Consider the following 18,668-nt stretch of genomic DNA (forward strand, 5'->3'; position numbering starts at 1 on the left):
AGGGTTGAGATAGTTTAGAGGCTGTCCTATTAATCATAGACTCAGAAATGTAGGGTTGGAAGGGATCTCGAGAGGTCATCTAGTCAAGCTCCTTGTGCTGTGGCAAGACAAGTATATACTTGCACCATTCCTGACAGGTGTTTGCTACCCTATTATTAAAAACCTTAACTATTCTGTGCTAGTTCTGCGGATAGAGGAGCTTCTCTTCTTTTCTTCAGCACTAAGATTCAAACGCAACCCTCTGTGATCTGTTCTTTACTGATATCAAGACTTACAGCTAGGTGTTTTTTGTTTTTGTTTTTTTCCCTTCACTCTTTACTTTCTCAGGTGCGGATTCAAGTGGGGATATGGATATTCTCCTGACCCATCCAAGTTTTACTTCTGAATCGACCAAACAGGTGCCTGTCTTTATACAACTTATTACTGTTTAAAAGCTGAGTTTATAAACTTTTATCAGGAGTTCATAGAATCATAAATTCCTTTGCATTTGGGTTCATATTACAGCTTTTTGCATTTATTCATTGACACCATAATAACTTCATAGTTTATTAATAAAATCCTGAATATATGATCTAAGCATTAGATTAGGGAATTTGCAAACTACCCTTCATGTGTATGGATGTTACGTGTTTTCATAATTTTGTAGAAGTTTTTTGCATAACTATTATATATGCTAAAGAAATTTCACATAATGAACACAATGTGTACAGGCCTGGCTCAATAGCTAGTGCTTTGCACTGCAGCGAGGAAGATAAAGTTTATTTCAGTCTCTTGCTTCTCAGGTCAGCAGGGAATTAGTACTTAGTCCCTGTGGGGAAAAGGGCATGATCCCTTTTGCCTAATACTACAGACATGCTCAAAAGTGCTTGCTGTTTGCAGCTGGAAGGACAGTGGCCAGGACCATGGAGGGCACAGGGTCATGACACAGCTGCTTGTTCAGTGTAATGTGCTTGGTATCTTATTTATAAATTGAGTGTACTTTTCTGTAGTATTATAGTGATCCTGATTTATATCAAGACAAAAAAAAAAGCCCTGCCTTCTTTAAGACCATATGCAGTTTTGGCATAAAAATAGGATTTTATTATCTTGTAACCAAAAATAGCTACATTCGGAACAGTCCCCCACCCCTCCCCAAAAAAGCATTTGTGTTTTAAAAAGGAAAAACATTGTCTCACAAAATGTTTAATGCAGGCTTGACTATTGTATCTGAAGCTATGAACCTCTTATGGGGCACACCAAAAATCTTGTTAATTTACTTACCAGTGTCATTACACTCTGTTCCGGAGTTCCTTTATTCTACTGTCAAGCTACACAATTAAAGTGGAAGTAATGGATTTAAAGTGTCCACCAGTAGCAAAGTTTTTATCAATTTTTTTTAAATCGGTGTCTCTCTCTTCCACTCAGTTTCACAGACACTGAGGGTGGAAGCTCAGCAGAGGACGACGGCAAACTTAAAGTAGTTGAGTGACCCTGTAATTTTATGCACCCAAATGTTTTGTTTAAGTGTAACCTCAACTTTTTAGAATTTCCAGGATGACATTTTCTGAGGTGTTTTGAAAGAATTGCATCGTTCTCTTCAGGAATTTTTCCTGTTACGTAGTTGCATATATTTATATGTTTATCACACTTTAATCACTATTTTTTTAAAATAGGTCTTAAAGAGGAACGAGGTACCTTTTTGTATGGAGGGAACCAACAGAATGGGAAACGAGTCTCCCACCAGATATGCCACAGAACAATCTTTAACCGTCACTGAAAGTTGGCAGTGCTATTCTTTAGTTTTTACAAGAGAATATTTCTAGATTAAATCAAAGCAGATGCTAATGGACCTATGGAAACTAGCAATCCACAGAAACACAGAAGGTCATTAATTTAGAAATGTAAGGTTTAAAATTGTACAACAAGTTTTGTCAAGTCTAATGAAAATACTTCAGTGCTCTTCTTTGTCTGGCAATACAATATAGATTTGAGAGAACAATTTTCCTTAACCAGATTCTCAAGTATTGATTTATTTCTGGTATGTAGTTTCTGCCCAAGTCTCAGAATCTGGTCCTGAAAAAATATTTTCCGTCAATGAGATCTCCTTGGTTTTCACAAGGACGTATTGTACATCTGTGGGTCACGTTGTTGGTAAACAAACAGGTTCCTCTTTCTTAGTTAGGTAATGTTTCATTTCACTTTGTTTACATTTGACATTAATTATTGTTTCCAGCCAAAGCTTTTGCACCAAGTTGTAGAACAATTGAAAAAAATCCACTTTGTCACTGACACATTGTCAAAGGGTGATACGAAATTCATGGTGAGTCTTCTCTGAATATTTCATGTAAAAGGCAGTATTTCTGTGATTTGATATACAAGAAATATGCTGCTTACTGTTTAAAAATGGAAAGTTTATGCAGTAACTCAGAGTAATAGTTGGCTTTTTGTTGTAGGATGTTAATATTATAACAATCTGTTTGCAATAACTAAAGGAAAGAATTTTTTTCCCAAGAAGCATTTTATCCCATTGTGTTTATATTTTAAAAAAAAAATCTCTCAGCTACATGTGTGGAAATGTTGGTAGTGAACATTCTTTTTGTAGATTAATGTGTGGTTTTGCATTCTTTAAATTGTAAAAAACAAAACAAACAAACAATACAAAAAACAAGTAGTATGTAAGGCGTGCAAACTCTAAATCCTATCCCCAGGTGACTTACTATCCAGTATGTCATAATGTTCACCACATCTCCATCCACCCTACTAACTACTATACTGTCTAATTCTTTTAATGCTTCCCACCCACTGACCTATCTTTTCCCTTCTCATGCCCCATTACACACCTCTTTTACTACACCTACCACACATCTTAGGCCAGATTTGCAGACTCAAAGTACATTCCCACCTTGCTGTCACTGCTTGTAGCCCATAATGCACTTTCAGCTCCTTCAGCCTACGCCAGATGATGATCCTGAAATTTGTCTTGAATTCACAGTTTGGTCTAGATAACCATATATTCGATGTGAAACTCTCCAAGATTCAGAGGAACCATCTTCTGCTGTGATAATAGCATCTGTTACTTGAAGATGTAGACTGCTCTGTATGAGTTTCTGTATCATCCTCTTGAGTTCTGGATGCCAGTTTATGGCATATGAGACATTTGTGGCTAAGCTTGGACATCTTTCTATGAATTTCACATAAAAATCAAAGTAAAGGAATCCCGGACTTCTTCCGGGCTTGACATTCAGAAGTAGGGCATTCCTCTGAAAAATTCCTTCTGAAGTCAAACCATGAAGTATTATAGAACAGAACAAGAAAGGAATCTTTGACCGCAGAATAGCCCTGAGGGTTTATGACCAGTCTTACACTTACTGTAATGTACCTTATCAGGATACAGACCCTTAAGCTAAGCACTCCTTTTTGTCTGGAAGAACAAGCTGAGGTCTTGTTTTCCAAAAGAGAAGTTGGGGTTTTTTTAGGGCTTTTTTTAAGTATTGAGTGAGTGCTATGATGTTTTACTTCCACCTGGAGTTTTGTCTCTACAGGCTCCAAATACCTTGTTCTTAAAGACCAGTGAAAAGTTAATCCCAACAGATGAGTAAAACCATAAGCAACAGTTCCACTCAATCATTGATATTCGCTTAATGATGATCTTCGGAAGCCAGAGATTTGTGGGACTGGTGTTGCTGGGCATGCTGTGGGAATCCACTTTTTGCTAAATGATCACCGTTAAGTTTATATGAAACCATTATATTTGGATAAATCATAGAAAAGAATGTAAAATATGAACCAGGATCCTACACAGAAACTACTTCAAGTGGGTATAAATATCTATTCTTGAAACTTATGAGGCTGTTACAGAGGGAAGGGTATTATCAGATGGTTCCGTATATTTTCACTTGAAGTAAAGGGGATGAGAATCAGAAATGGATTTCTGTGCTCACCTCAGTTGAACTCTGTATAGTTCCTTGTGAAATTAAACTTGTTGGTTTTCCTGGCGTTTCTTAGAAGGATAAAATCAGTGAAGTTGTTACCCTCCGTGCTCCTGGGACAAAAAAAAAATAGAGTAAAATTAAATTGAACTTCATCCCAATACTCTGGGCTATTTCCACTTGCTAATTTAATAGAATGGCTCTTATTGATGAAGAATACATGCAGGATAGCTGCTCGATTGCCCCAGACTATGTAGTGTATATGTGTATGTACTTATGTGGGGCTTTCAAGTAGCAAAAGGAGGAGAGGGAGGACTTTATCAGCCACAGCAGATCAGTGAAAGCCACATTTAGAGAAGGGCCTTTATATTAGCAGAAGCTGCAGGGTCCTACCCAAAGTGGTGACCATTGATAATCCACCAGCTGGGTATTTTATCCACTGTTAGACTAATAGGTAAAACCACCTGGAACACCAGTTTGTGAGATAAGCTCTTTCAAATGGAACTAGATCTATGCCAGAAACTGGTCACGCTGGGATTTATGTCTGGCAAACTAAAAAGAATTCTGTAGAGTAGCAGTGAATTGTCTGGTGTCTCACTCTGACCTAGGATATTTCCGTTTTCCGTCCTCTTAGCCCCAGAGCTCCTCTGATCAGAAATATTTATATTTTCTGCTAAGGACACTGTTTGATAGGAAACAAAGTGGTAACATTTTTGACTGTAATAACTTCATTTCTTCATGTCTCCACTACATGTTCTAGTCTTTGTTTTTAAAAGACGCACCAAAAATCAGTGAATTGTATCTCCCTTTCAAAGCTATTAAATGATGGTGGATTTGAGATGAAATTCAATTTCTGTAGGAATAACTGCTACTTCACCTTGGCCAGCTCTTCTGGTATTAGTACCAACTTGCTCTAAACTTAAATCTTGACCAATAGCATTTCCAATATACAAGTCTATAAGAATGTGACATTTTACTGCATATGTTCTGTGTAAAACAGTCATTACTGGAGAGGACGGGGTAGAATAAGTAGAAATGGCAGGCAGTTGAAATCTTGGAAAAGTAAGTGGGATCAGGACTGCAGCTAAAGGTAGAAATGTCCCAGAGTGAAGACAACAGAGGGTATAAAAGAATCTATAACACATTCCAAAAGGATACAGAATTGCTGAGCTTTCAGAACAAACGTAACCAGGGGAGGAAGGGGAAACCTTACAGTGTAGCTGGAATACATTTCTACGGGGTTTTTTGGTTTTCCTGTGTAAACAGCTCTGATCATTCATCGCAACTCCTCTTCTCCCTCATCCATCTGACAGTTATCCAACTGCACATAAAATAAAGATTGAAGGTGAATTAAATGGATTATACAATAATTCTTTCTGTAAGAGCCTTTCTGCCTTTTTTTTTAATGTCAGAAAATGCCTTTCCGTTCTGACTTGCTTTGGCTATACTTTTTATCCATGCTTTCCCTCTGCTTTTCTGTTTAGCTGTCATTTTCCATTCGTGACCATGCGTTCTCAGCATATTTGTAATTGCTAAAGTAGAGGCCTGGGAGTTGGGACTCTGGATTTCTATTTGTGCCTCAGCTCCCCAACCTCAAAACAGTTACTTACCTACTCTGTAGGGAGGTGTTGTATTTTGATTTTTTTTTTCCTAAAACCTCATTGTGTTCTTTAGGTGAAAGGTGGCATACAGGTACACATTATTCTTCTCTTCTGTTTTAGCTTCTGTGTTAGGGGATGTCAGTTGCTACTCTGTTACAGAATTGATATGGTCTGTGTCCCTGCAGGAGGGAGAGATAGTTGAGATGGCCTTTTGAGTCCTTCACCTAACTGTTTTCTAGCTGATTGTGTGCCTTTGGGAAAGGAAGAGGGATTCCTGTTCAGTAACTCTCCAGTTTAGTATCAAGAGTACTACGTACATTTTCCCTATGTGGGGAAAATGGCCTGGTTTGTGTTAAGTTTGACACACCAGGCTAGTTTCAGCCTTGAGTGTTGTGATACTCGCAGAGTTTAGATTTATTTATTTATTTAGGTGGTTTTCAATAAGTTTACAAATCTTTGACAAATGAATATCAGAAACAAAACAATTATTATAACAGTTCTCTTTTGTTTAAAGAGACATTATACAGGAATAGCGTCATCAGATCTTTATATTTAACATATTATGGCGTGATTATAATTAAAATCCTTATGTTTCTAGTGGTCTTGCTAAATTGAGTGAAATCTCAATATGCACACTTAACAGACATACCCAATCTGATGTATAATATTTTAAAAAAAAATCTGATGTGTGACAGTAACATCTGAGGGCAGTGCGTGTTTGGGATATTTTTTATCTCACTGATATGGCAGGCAGTTGAGCCAAGTAATCCACTATCAGTGCAGTCTCCTTCATACAACCAATGAAATTGTTTCACCCAAATTAGCTGTAGAGTAAGGATGGTGATATCACAATGGTCTGGGACTCTTGGCATGTCATAGATACATGTCTTACTGTAGCTATACACCCACAGGTGTCATTCATAGGGTCGCAATGGCTTAATATCCACATTTCTGTAATATTGCACAAATATTAGTTTATGTATATTTAACCCTGGTCTTCAGCATAGTGGATTATTGATCCTGATCCCTGGCATGCTTTAGTCTTAATACGTGCAGTGACTTCAGTAACTCCCGAAATGCAACCTTGTACTTGATAAGTCCAAGGGACAGGAGCAAGGTGCCAGCTATACAGTACTACAAAATGCTGGCATCTGATGCTTTATCTGTTGTTCTAATCTTTCTCTAATTCTTAATGTTTCTTTAGAAATCCTTGTGGTTATTAACGGGGGGAAATCATAAGGCAAAACAAGCAAGTTTAATAAGCAAAACCTTTTATATACCTCTCAGACTATATGCCTGTGCATGATGACATAACTAGACAGACTACATGATCTGCATTTTAAAACTATTTTTGTGTTTTTTTTAAAAAGAAAAATAAAGCTCAAGACCATTTGAAAACTCTGATAACTTTATAATTTCTGCTTTCCTTGTGTCCTTTTAGGGTGTATGTCAGTTGACAAGCAAAGAAGATGGAACCAATTATCCATACAGGAGAATTGATATCAGGTAAAATTTTAAATGGAATAGGCCTGCACCCCCTTGGGTAGAACAGGCATTTGTTAAAGCATCATCCAAAATGGGGGCATTAGTCATGATTGCACCATGTCATGTGTATCATACAGAACAGGTCTGCACAGCCCACTCAACTTCACAATGGGGCATTTATGGAAGTGCTATGTCCCAGTCCCTGACTGCAAAGCAAGCCCCCCCTTCTCCTGATTCCAGAACAAGGATCTCTCTCTCTGTCCTTCCCCTCCAGCAATTACTGAACAGGGAGGTTTGTCAGGGAACTGTGCCCTAACTGCTCAGTAATAGTTTAATGTCAAGAGTTGTTGCCCTTCCTTTTGTGTGTGCCTGTAGGATGATGGATTTTCAGGCATATTGCAGTCCCTCCGACGGTGGTGATCTAGGAATAGTTATACAGAGTCCTGAAATGTTGTGCCGGTAGAGCATTGGGTTTTGCTGTAAATGGTAATAAGACTGGAGAAACTGTGCCTCAAATTGTACTGGTCTCAAGTTGCAGTGGGGGAGATTTAGGTTGCATATTTGGAAAAACTTTTTCACTAGGAGGGTGGTGAAGCACTGGAATGGGTTACCTAAGGAGGTGGTGGAATCTCCTTCCTTAGAGGTTTTTAAGGTCCGGCTTTACAAAGACCTGGCTGGGATGATTTAGTTGGGGATTGGCCCTGCTTTGAGCAGGGGGTTGGACTAGATTGTTAGGATTTAGATATTTAGGCCTGTCTGCAAAGGCCTATACTTTTAAACCAATTAAGGTGGTGGGATATAATTGAGGATGGGTTAGTCTATATAGTAAAACTTGAGTTCTGCTTACCTATACCTTAACCAAGCAGAACTCAAGTTTTACTATATGAAATGAGGATTTCACATCCCAGCTATTGATAAGTGAGTTCTTGCCAGACAGGATGCTATCAAACTAAGTTTTCTTTAAATCTTCTAGGCTCTTCCCTTTCTCTGGAGGTGATAGATTCAATCACCTTTTTAACAGCCCAGAACTGCCTTATTTCAATGTGACTGGTGAGGATGTGACCGTTCGCTTCCCAACTTATGGCTGCCCCTGCTGTTTAGCCAAAGGCCTTAGCCTAAGAACAAGGCCTTAGACTGTCATAGTGAGAGAAGGCCAATAAACAGGCAGACTGATTTTTGATTCCTGTTTTGTACCTCTATAATTAGCTAAGTGATAAGAATACACCTAAATTCTTAAATATACAGGCCTGAATATCTGTATCCTAACATAGATGACTTCCTGAGGTCCCTTCCAACTCTGATATTCTGTGATTCTAAGTGAATTCTAACTGACTTGTAACTGAGGTTTTTTGTTTTTTTTTTTGTTTTTTTTTTTTTACTCTAGGCTGATCCCCAAGGATCAGTATTATTGTGGAGTACTGTACTTCACAGGCAGTGACATATTCAATAAGAACATGAGAACTCATGCCCTAGAAATGGGCTTCACAATCAACGAGTACACAATCCGGCCCTTGGGAGTTACTGGTGAGTTTGGTCTCTACGCAAAGTGCTTTTTCCAATCTGTCTTGTTGTGATGCTCCCCAGGGGTACTCAGCGTTGTGAGGCACTTCACCCCTTCCTGCCCTTCATGAGAAGGGGTGTTGTCTGTGCCTGCTGTAGGTCAGCTCCCTGAAACCAAACCCCTCTGGCTACACAAAGACTGCTTTTGAGGCCTCCACATACATCTCTTTTTGTGCAGTCTAATAATAAGGACACACCAACCCTCACAGTCCTTGGCCCGCACCTTGCAGTGTCCCACTCTTGTCACTGGATGCTCACAGAAATTAGTAGATTCGCTCTCCCCCAGGGAACAGTATACACACATTTGTTTGATTCAACTGAGAGTCAGCTCCTATATAACATTACAGCACTGAGATGTATTTATAATGAAAACAATCATATGTTTATTATTGGAAGCTAAGATTTAAGAGCTAATAAGGATAACAATGGAAGCAGAAATGGTTATATATAAAAATGCTTCCTAGAGTTAGAAGTTTTAGTCTGTTAAAGTAGTTTCTCACCTAAAGCAGTCTCCCAGCATCTCCAACTAACATGGCTGAGATCCCCCTTTCATGAATGCAAAAAGCACTATCCTTTTTGGTTCCTCAGTGGAGGATAAAGAGGCATCCTTCTTGCCTTCTCTTCTAGCCCCCCAAATTAATTGTTTTGTCCCCAGAGTCAGGATGGCTCCCTGTGATTTAGTGTCTGGTGTCTTTCCATCCCCATTTACTCAATGTGCAGATTTGGCTTCCATTATATTGGTTTACAGTGATTGATTTACATGGCCAACAATGTGACACATGAATAAGCTTCCTTTGTGTGACTCAAAACTGGTTTGTCAAATCCACCTTGGAAGACAGTCTTCTTAAAACACACATTTTCAGTACACTTACACAACTCCTGAAATATCATCCATACGTAGATTTTTGCAACATTTCTGAGGATCAGTATGATACGCTTTTATTAGATACCTCACTTGACTCTCTTTGGATATATGCTACAAAAGCAATGTGGTGGGTCTAGTGAGTTTGTCAGGACTGCCAGGTGTTGTTACAGAAGAGTGAATCCTTTGCCGGTTGGCATTGAGGGGTTGTTAGGTTCACATTTGCCCTGAGAACCTTTCTTCTCCAAACAGACCTATACGCACATAATAGTATTTTGGGACGCTACTGCCAAATGCCATAGTTAAATGTAGCACGCTATTCTCTCTGACTTCAGAGACCTACCTAGTATCAGGAGGCATCTTTCTTCTCTCCAGCACCCAAGCGGTACTTTCACACAAGATATTAACCCCCCTCTGGGTCTGTCTGATCCAGCTCAATGGAATGATGCCATTGATTTCAACGAGAACAAGACCTGATTTGTGCCACACAGGACAGGCATCTGTTTTCCAGCACTATAACAAGACTGTAGCTCTGTGTTGGCTTGGGATGGGCATACTGTCTAATTTTAACTGATGGTGTATATTTATAAAGCTGTGTCAAGAGCTAGTGTTCTAGGATTGACACTCTGAGGTTGGGATACAGAGTTGCTGCATTTACAGTGATACATTCAACACCTGTTGATCAGGTGTGGGGTTTTTTTTGTTTTTTTTTTGCATAGAAGTTCTAGTTTTTAGACCTTATCTAACTATTAATCAGACTCCTATTTTCCCTTTCATCTCTTTATGCAGCTTCTTGGTTTTCAGACATCAGCCTTTTTTTTTCTAGATAAACCTGTCCTTTATAAAATGGTGTCTGCACAGCACTGCTAGTGATGCCTTGCAAAGTTGCTGTTTTTCACCCGTCTGTCATCTTTATTGTGTTTTCAGGAGTTGCTGGGGAGCCCCTCCCAGTAGAGAGTGAAAAGGATATCTTTGACTACATACAGTGGAAGTATCGAGAGCCAAAAGAACGGAGTGAATAACTTGCATTTATAGGTTTACTAGCTAGTGCTCACTTATTTTGTAGCTTTTATGAATAATCATCAGAGTCAAAGCTAGGTGCATATTTATTGCTTGAATATTACTTCAGAAGGTGTATATTACTGACACTGTTTTTAAACAATAGTTCCATGGCACTAGAGTAAAATATGTTGTAAAATTAAATCACCTAGCATTGCAACTTGATTACTTTCCTTTTATTCAAAAATATCTTTAATACAAACGTGGTTTTTATCTGAATTTTAATTAGTCCCTTTGCTAAGGTGCTAAGATAAGTCTGCAGGGAAGATGAGGAACCAAGCAGCTCCCTCACGATAAAATTCCTCCTAGATTAAATTGGGAATTGGTCCAGACTTTTGTCTTCTAATAATAAATTATAGTCTGCCTTTGTCTCCCTGGGATACTGGATATCTGTGTTTAGAAAGCACAACTTTTGTTTTATTACTTTCCCATACAATTTCCATGGAAAAATGTGGCTGCTCAACAAGGACGATTACTATTAGTGTATTCAGTGGTGGCTTCTAAATGAAGATATTGTGTTTGTCTTTCATAAAAGTCAATGCACTTGTCATAATATTTAAAATAGTCACCATGTGAATAGATTTATGGGTGGCCAAGTTAGGTGCAAAATAATGAAGAAAAGTCACACTATCCCCTCTTGTCTCTGACAGTAACAGCATTAGTCCAGAGTCACTCTCTCCGCATAAAGAAAACTGCATTTTAATTTTGATACATTTCCCTGAAGTGCTGCAAGCCAAAGCTTTCTTTTGTGGCTCTGAACATCCTTGAAACATTTGGGAAAAAGTCTGACCCTATTGACAAGTAAATTGCAATTCCTGTGAAAGAATCTACTAGTTCCTTTAGTACACTTTTTTATTTTATTTTAGTAAATAACTAAATAGTTGGAAAGCAGCTGGAGAACCTTTGAATTTGAGTATGATAGCTATAAAAAAGGACCCTAAATAGTTTGTAAAAACAGACAAAAAATCAAGCCTTTTTGTACTTCCTGCTATCTGAAAGCAGAAGCGATTTTGTAAGCGTCTGATAGCTACTTTGTGCAGCCCACAAGGATACAGCAGAGCCCATGTGACCTAAATGTACATCTAAGGTTGCCCAGTGCCCAGATCTTACTTTGAGCTGCATGTTTCCTCCAGCGCAGGGCTCTGTTGGCCTGTGGAAGGTTAGGGGTAGTTTTATAGAATCTTGCATAAATTAACTCTGGAGTAGACAGCGAATCCCTTGCTCTCCCTCTGGAGCCAGTGTGTATTGGCTCTTTAGCTTCTCTGGCAGATGTTTAAGCGCGACCGTTGTGGCAGCCTGGTGAGCGGTGGTCGGCAAGACAAACCAGGGCCACAATCACAGCGTTGGAAAATTTCTGGACCTTGAGCAACATCTTTGTGTCCCCGGCGGGAACAGACCAGTCCTTCACGGAGAACTGGCTTACAGATTTTGGTCCAGAAATGGCGAGCGCAGCAAAGCCCAAAGGCACAATCTGAAGTGCGAAGGCAGCTTTTTCCCTCTTGACCTGCAGTAAGCAGAATAAAATGTGTAACATACCCCATGTCTTCGAGGTTCTTGGCTTGAGCAGTGGGTCAGAGGAAAGTTGCTGAGCGCAAAACTGAGGATTGCTAGCAGAGAGGGGTGGGACTTGTTTCAGACCAGTCCTGATCTGCCCCATTGTGGAAAGCCCTCTGTCCTCCCCTGCAAAGATCTCTAGCTCAGGGGTGGGCAAACTACGGCCCAGGGGCCACATCCGGCCCTCCAGATATTTTAATCTGGCCCTCGAGCTCCCAGCAGGGTCAGGGCTTGCTTCCTGATCTCCTTCCTTCGAAGTTTTTAAGGTCAGGCTTGACAAAGCCCTGGCTGGGATGATTTAATTGGTATGGGTCCTGCTTTTGAGCAGGGGGTTGGACTAGATGACCTCCTGAGGTCCCTTCCAACCCTGATATTCTATGCCTCTATGATTCTATGCTCTGCATGGCACCTGGAAGCAGCAGCATGTCCCTTCTGCGGCTCCTATGTGTAGGGGCAGCCCGGGGGCTCCACATGCTGCCCCCACCCCAACCGCTGCTCCCACAGCTCTCGTTGGCTGGGAACCGTGGCCAATGGGAGCTGCAGGGGCGGCGCCTGTGGACGAGGCAGCACGCAGAGCTGCCTGGTTGTGCCTCCGTTTAGGAGCCAGAGTGGGGGACATTCTGCTGCTGGGAGCTGCTTGGGATAAGCGCCGCCCAGAGCCGGCACGGCCGACTCCCTCCCACAGCCCAAACTCCTGCCCTCCGAACCCCTTTGTCTCAGCCCGGAGCCCACACCCCCAGCCGGAGCCCTCACTCCCTCTGGCACCCCAACCCTCAATTTCATGAACATTCATGGCCCGCCATACAATTTCCATACTCAGATGTGGCCCTTGGGCCAAAACATTTGCTCAGCCCTGCTCTAGCTGATCTTCCAGCTTAAAAATCAGCAGGCATGCTAATGGGTTACATGTCAGTCATAACTGTGGACAAGGCTTGCAAGAATCTTCCTTCATATGGGGATTATTTTTCTAATTGAAAAAGATCTTTGGGCTCCTAATCCCTCCCAGTTTTACCATTTTGAAATCTCTCTGCTTTATTCACCAAAGAAATTAGCAGCTAGTGGGGTGCCTGTGGAACATTACCAGCTGATAATGGAAGCTACAACTACTACTATGGCTCTGTTTTTGTCTAATATTTTAAAAAGAAAAAGCTGCACTGTCTACAGATTGCACACATAACCTGTCTATAGAATCATAGGACTGGAAGGGACCTTGAGAGGTCATTTCGTCCAGTCCCCTGCCCTCATGGCAGGACTCAGTATTATTTAGACGAGTGCTTCTCAAACTATCTGATGTGGGGGACTGGCAATTTTTTTTTCCAATGTGCGTGCAGACCAGTAGCCGATGGCTCACGGACCGGCACCGGTCTGCGGACCACCACTTTGAGTAGCACTGATCTAGACCATCCCTGACAGGTGTTTATTTAACCTGCTCTTAAAAATCGCTAATGTTGGAGATTCCACACCCTCCTTGGGCAATTTATTCCAGTGCTTAACTGCACTGACAGGAAGTTTTTCCTGATGTCCAACCTAAACTTCCCTTGCTGCAATTTAAGCCCTTTGCTTCTTGTCCTGTCCTCGGAGATTAAGGAGAGTAATTTTTCTCCGTCTTCCTTGTAACAACCTTTTTACATACTTGAAAACTGTTATCCTTTCCCCCTTCTGTCTTCTCCAAACTAAGCAAACCCCATTTTTTCAGTCTTCCCTCATAGGTGATGTTTTCTAAACCTGTAACCATTTTTGCTGCTCTTCTTGGGAGTTTCTCCAGTTTGTCCACATCTTTCCTGAAATGTGGTGCCCAGAACAGGACAAAATACTCCAGTTGATGCCTAATTAGCGTGGAATAGAGTGGAAGACAAGAATGTATTTGAGTAACCTAACTCTCCCTTTCCTAAGTTCTCTCTTTCCATATATGCCTATTTGTGATTTACTCTTAAATTGTAAGCTCCTTGAGAAAGAGATTGTTTCCTCTCTATGGCCCCATTCCTACAACCATTTAAGCACATGCATAAGTGTTTGCAATTTCAGACCTAGCATATGCTAATATAGTACGAATAATTAATAGTAGTAATAGTTCTTTTGAGCTTTATGAATAACTGAGCTCTTTGACAGGTTTCAGAGTAACAGCCGTGTTAGTCTGTATTCGCAAAAAGAAAAGGAGTACTTGTGGCACCTTAGAGACTAACCAATTTATTTGAGCATGAGCTTTCGTGAGCTACAGCTCACTTCATCGGATGCATGCCGTGGAAACTGCAGCAGACTTTATTTATACACAGAGAATATGAAAAAATACCTCCTCCCACCCCACTGTCCTGCTGGTAATAGCTTATCTAAAGTGATCATCAGGTGGGCCATTTCCAGCACAAATCCAGGTTTTCTCACCCTCCGCCCCCCCACACAAATTCACTCTCCTGCTGGTGATAGCCCATCCAAAGTGACAACTCTTTACACAATGTGCATGACAATCAAGTTGGGCTATTTCCTGCACAAATCCAGGTTTTCTCACATCCCCCCACCCCCATACACACACAAACTCACTCTCCTGCTGGTAATAGCTCATCCAAACTGACCACTCTCCAAGTTTAAATCCAAGTTAAACCAGAACATCTGGGGAGGGGGGGTAGGAAAAAACAAGAGAACACAGGCTACCTTGCATAATGACTGAGTTTGTGTGTGTATGGGGGTGGGGGGGATGTGAGAAAACCTGGATTTGTGCAGGAAATAGCCCAACTTGATTGTCATGCACATTGTGTAAAGAGTTGTCACTTTGGATGGGCTATCACCAGCAGGAGAGTGAATTTGTGTGGGAGGGTGGAGGGTGAGAAAACCTGGATTTGTGCTGGAAATGGCCCACCTGATGATCGCTTTAGATAAGCTATTACCAGCAGGACAGTGGGGTGGGAGGAGGTATTTTTTCATATTCTCTGTGTATATATAAAGTCTGCTGCAGTTTCCACGGTATGCATCCGATGAAGTGAGCTGTAGCTCACGAAAGCTCATGCTCAAATAAATTGGTTAGTCTCTAAGGTGCCACAAGTACTCCTTTTCTTTGAGCTCTTTGAGACCTTATTGCCCTCTGCTGCTTTGGTTCTGTTTGATCCTTTTCTAATAATGTCAGTTTCCCTAGGTTAATGTTGTTATATGAATTTTAACTTTTGTATTCCCTGTCTTATTTGTTAATGTAATATTAAGGTTACATATTTAGTTTCTTGCATTTAGAGATATTCCTATAACGTTACCTGTAAAATGGGGATACTGATACTGACCTTTATTAAGTGCTTTGAAATCTGATGAAAAGCACAACATAGCAGCTAGGTATTATCTATTATTAAATGCAAACAATGTGAAGACAGCCCCAAAGAGTGGTATCCTAAAATGAACTTACATCCTGGCAATAACCTATGTTAGAAAATTTACAAATAAGAAACTAATCTAACAATGTTTATTCTGAGCAAGTACTAGCACTCGCAATTTAAATAAATGGAGAATGGCACATTGCTGAATGTTCTTTTAACAAAGCCTGACCTCTTTCTCCCCCTCCCGCCCCCACACACCTTTGCTAGTTTGCTATAACTAGCAGAGTTGCTTTCTGTCTTATGACAGGTGATTTGTAATGAGCACAGTGTAAATTGCTAAGTCGATCCAGATTCCATGCTGCACTTAGTGCAGCCGGGGATGGAGAGGGACACCAAGGTAGTTGTACTTCAGGTTTGGTACCTGGATTCTAGAACTGTCCGGGGGCCCAAAGGCTGCAATAATTTGAACTTGGCTGTCCCTAGCTCAAAAGGTGGTCGAAAGCTGGGAATAGCCTTGGAATAAGGACATTCCAGCTCTGCCCCCTATGCCAGTGGCACACCGGGGGTGGCAGAGAGCTGCTTTTCCTGATGAAAAGGGAATTTCCAGATAACAGCCAGAAGGCTTGCTTCATCAAGTTTTGCATCACCAGAGCGGGGTCCAGAATCTAGTCAAAATATTCCTAGTGAGTAAAGAGACCATGTGGATGAGGTAATATGTTATTGGACCAACCTCTGTTTGTGAGAGAGACGAGTTTACAAAGAGCTTGAATATAAAAGAAGTTACCTCACCCACCTTGTGTCTCTAATATCCTGGGACCGATGTGGCTGCAACACTGTATCCAAATCTAGTAAGTAACAGTTTATATTTTTACGGAAAAGATTTTATGGGGATTATTGTTCTCTGCATTTGTTTTAACATAATTCCTGATGATTTAATACTCAAAACACCTAATTCTGTGATTGGCATTATTATAACTTCCATGTAGGAAGTAATGCGGTTATTCTCAGTGCATAATTTTAAAACATGCTGGGACCCATCTGTTTGTTTGCTTTACGTAATAGAATGCTAGGGGTCTCCTCCTTTTCCTAATGGAAGATTACATACACATGCCTCCGTATAATTTTACTTTTCTAATCTGGAATATATTTCTCCTCCAAGATTGAATATAATTATTTCCCTGCTTTTAAGCCCATTTTACCTTTATGGCTTGGAGATTTGACAAGTCCTTTTTTAGAGTTGTTTTCTTGGATCTGGTGTTGAGTTGTCCCTTTTGAATCAGAACCATCCTGTTCCTCAGTCTTTCTTCCTTCTGTTGGGGTAACCTCTTCAGTCTGGCTGCAAACATCTGGTGTAAAGGTGGAAGGTTGTAATTTTGGACAGAAACGGGGGGGGGGGGGAGAGGGAGGATGGCGACATTGCTGCTTTGAGACAACAAATGATCTTTTATTCCGGATGTGAAAATGGATCCAATTGCCTTCTGTCTCCCTCCCTCATACATCATGCTTTTATAGGTTCATACCTGCGTAGATTTTAAGGATAAAAGGGACCATTATGATCACCTTAGTTTGACATTTTACGTAACAAACCATAAATTCTCACCCAGTAACTTCTGCATGAAACCTCTAAGCTCTGTTTGTGATATAGCAGTGATTCTCAACCAGGGGTAGGCATACCCCTCGGAGTACACAGAGGTCTTCTAGGGGGTACATAAACTCATCTAGATATTTGCCTAGTGTTACAACAGGCTACGTAAAAAGCACTAGCAATGTCAGTACAAACTAAAATTTCATACAAACAATGACTTGATTATACTGCTCTATATAGTATACTCTGAAACGTAAGTACAATATTTATATTCCAGTTGATTTATTTTATAATTATATGATATAAATGAGAAAGTAAGCAATTTTTCAGTAATAGCGTGGTGTGAGACTTTTGTATTTTTGTGTCTGATTTTGTAAGCAAGTAGTTTTTAAGTGTAACTTGAGGGTATGAAAGACTCCTGAAATCAGACTCCTGAAAGGGGTACAGTTCTCTTGAAAGGTTGAGAGTCACGGAGCTATAGCATATCTTTTAGAAAGGCATCCAGTCTTGATTTAAAGATTTCAAATGATGGAGAATCCACCATGTCCCTAAGTCAGTTGTTCTAATGGTTAATGAGCCTAACTTAAAATGTGCACCTTATTTCTACTCCCAATTTATCTAGCTTCAGTTTCCAACCATTGAATTTTGTAATGCCTTTTCTGCTAGATTAAAGAGCCAGCTGTCCGCTATCAGAAGTCTTTTCTATATAGGAGTTGTAAACCATGATCAAGGCATCTTCCATTTCAATATCTCTGCCTTCCAGAATACTGTCTCCCATCTTATAGGTGTGACCCTATGTTCTTTGTTTCTACATGTTTGTGACCTTGCATTTGACTGTGTTAAAACACACATTGTTCAAGTGAGCCCACCCTACCAAGTGATTCATGTTGGTCTACATAACTGACTTGTTCCCATCATTATTTATCATTCCATCAATTTTTGTGTCATCTGCAAACTTTACCAGCACTGATTTTACATTTCTTTCCAGATCATAGATACAGATATTGAATATCATTTGGCTGAGAACAGATCCCCGTGAGACCCCCACTAGAAACATCCCCCCTTTAGTTAGTGTCAGCTAATCTAGTTTCTAATCTATTTAATATGGCCCATATTTTTGTATAGTGTTAAACTTTTAATCAGAATGTCACATGGGACTCAAACACATTACAGAAATTAAAGATAGTTGTGTTGACATGATATATTTTATTAACCCAACTTGTCATTTCAGACACACGATTATTTTTAAGATCTATTTTCCATAAAACCATGTTGATCATGACCAATTATGCTACCATCCTTTAATTCTTTACTAACTGGATCCCATATAATCCTTTCCATGACTTTGCCTGGGATTAATGTCAGACTAACTGTCCTATAGTTATTCCTGATCATCACAGTTACCCTTTCTAAACAAGATTTGTTAAATCAATATTAATGATTCAGAGAACTCTGGCAATTCTCTAATCTTGGATGCAGATTATCCAGTCCTGATGATTTTAAAAATATTTAATAGTTTCTGTTCCTACTTACTGGTGGAATAGTGAGGATGTTAACATGTCGTCTTATCACTGTAATATATTAAAACATCATTGTACTATAGTAGAACTTCAGAGTTACAAACCCCAGTGTTAGAAACTGACTGGTCAACCACACACCTATTTTGGAACCGGAATTACACAATCGGGCAGTAGCAGAGACCATAAAAAAAAACCCAAAACACACTGATACAGTACTGTGTTAAACATAAACTACTAGAAA

The 18,668-nt window shown here is 40.1% G+C and overlaps 2 protein-coding genes across 12 annotated transcripts in view; one reads left to right on the plus strand and one right to left on the minus strand.

The window, feature by feature from the left end:
- LOC140903558 (DNA polymerase beta) overlaps positions 1-18,668 on the plus strand; it is a 71,983-nt gene that overhangs the window by 9,157 nt on the left and 44,158 nt on the right. For 2 of the 8 annotated variants that reach the window (XM_073325030.1, XM_073325032.1), the window contains 4 exons: positions 328-398; positions 2,213-2,299; positions 6,951-7,015; positions 8,379-8,518. In XM_073325030.1, the coding sequence (XP_073181131.1) occupies positions 328-398; positions 2,213-2,299; positions 6,951-7,015; positions 8,379-8,518 (363 nt within the window). Of the gene's footprint in view, positions 1-327; positions 399-1,806; positions 1,881-2,212; positions 2,300-6,950; positions 7,016-8,378; positions 8,519-10,343; positions 12,012-15,865; positions 16,171-18,668 lie in introns of those variants that run through there. The other 6 variants (XM_073325033.1, XM_073325034.1, XM_073325031.1 and 3 more) reach the window with 6 other exon arrangements.
- The window catches only part of DKK4 (dickkopf WNT signaling pathway inhibitor 4), a 30,869-nt gene that overhangs the window by 2,471 nt on the left and 9,730 nt on the right, over positions 1-18,668 (minus strand). For 3 of the 4 annotated variants that reach the window (XR_012156278.1, XR_012156279.1, XR_012156280.1), the window contains exons 5-7: positions 16,522-16,668; positions 11,586-11,979; positions 3,921-5,229 (exon numbers count right to left, since the gene is read on the minus strand). Coding sequence is in view for 1 of the 4 variants with exons in the window: in XM_073325050.1 (XP_073181151.1) it covers positions 11,729-11,979; positions 16,522-16,668 (398 nt within the window). In the remaining 3 variants the exon portion in view is untranslated. Of the gene's footprint in view, positions 1-3,920; positions 5,230-10,156; positions 11,980-16,521; positions 16,669-18,668 lie in introns of those variants that run through there. The other variant, XM_073325050.1, reaches the window with a different exon arrangement.

The sequence above is a fragment of the Lepidochelys kempii genome, chromosome 26 (assembly GCF_965140265.1).
Source record: "Lepidochelys kempii isolate rLepKem1 chromosome 26, rLepKem1.hap2, whole genome shotgun sequence".
Classification (NCBI taxonomy): Eukaryota; Metazoa; Chordata; order Testudines; family Cheloniidae; genus Lepidochelys; species Lepidochelys kempii.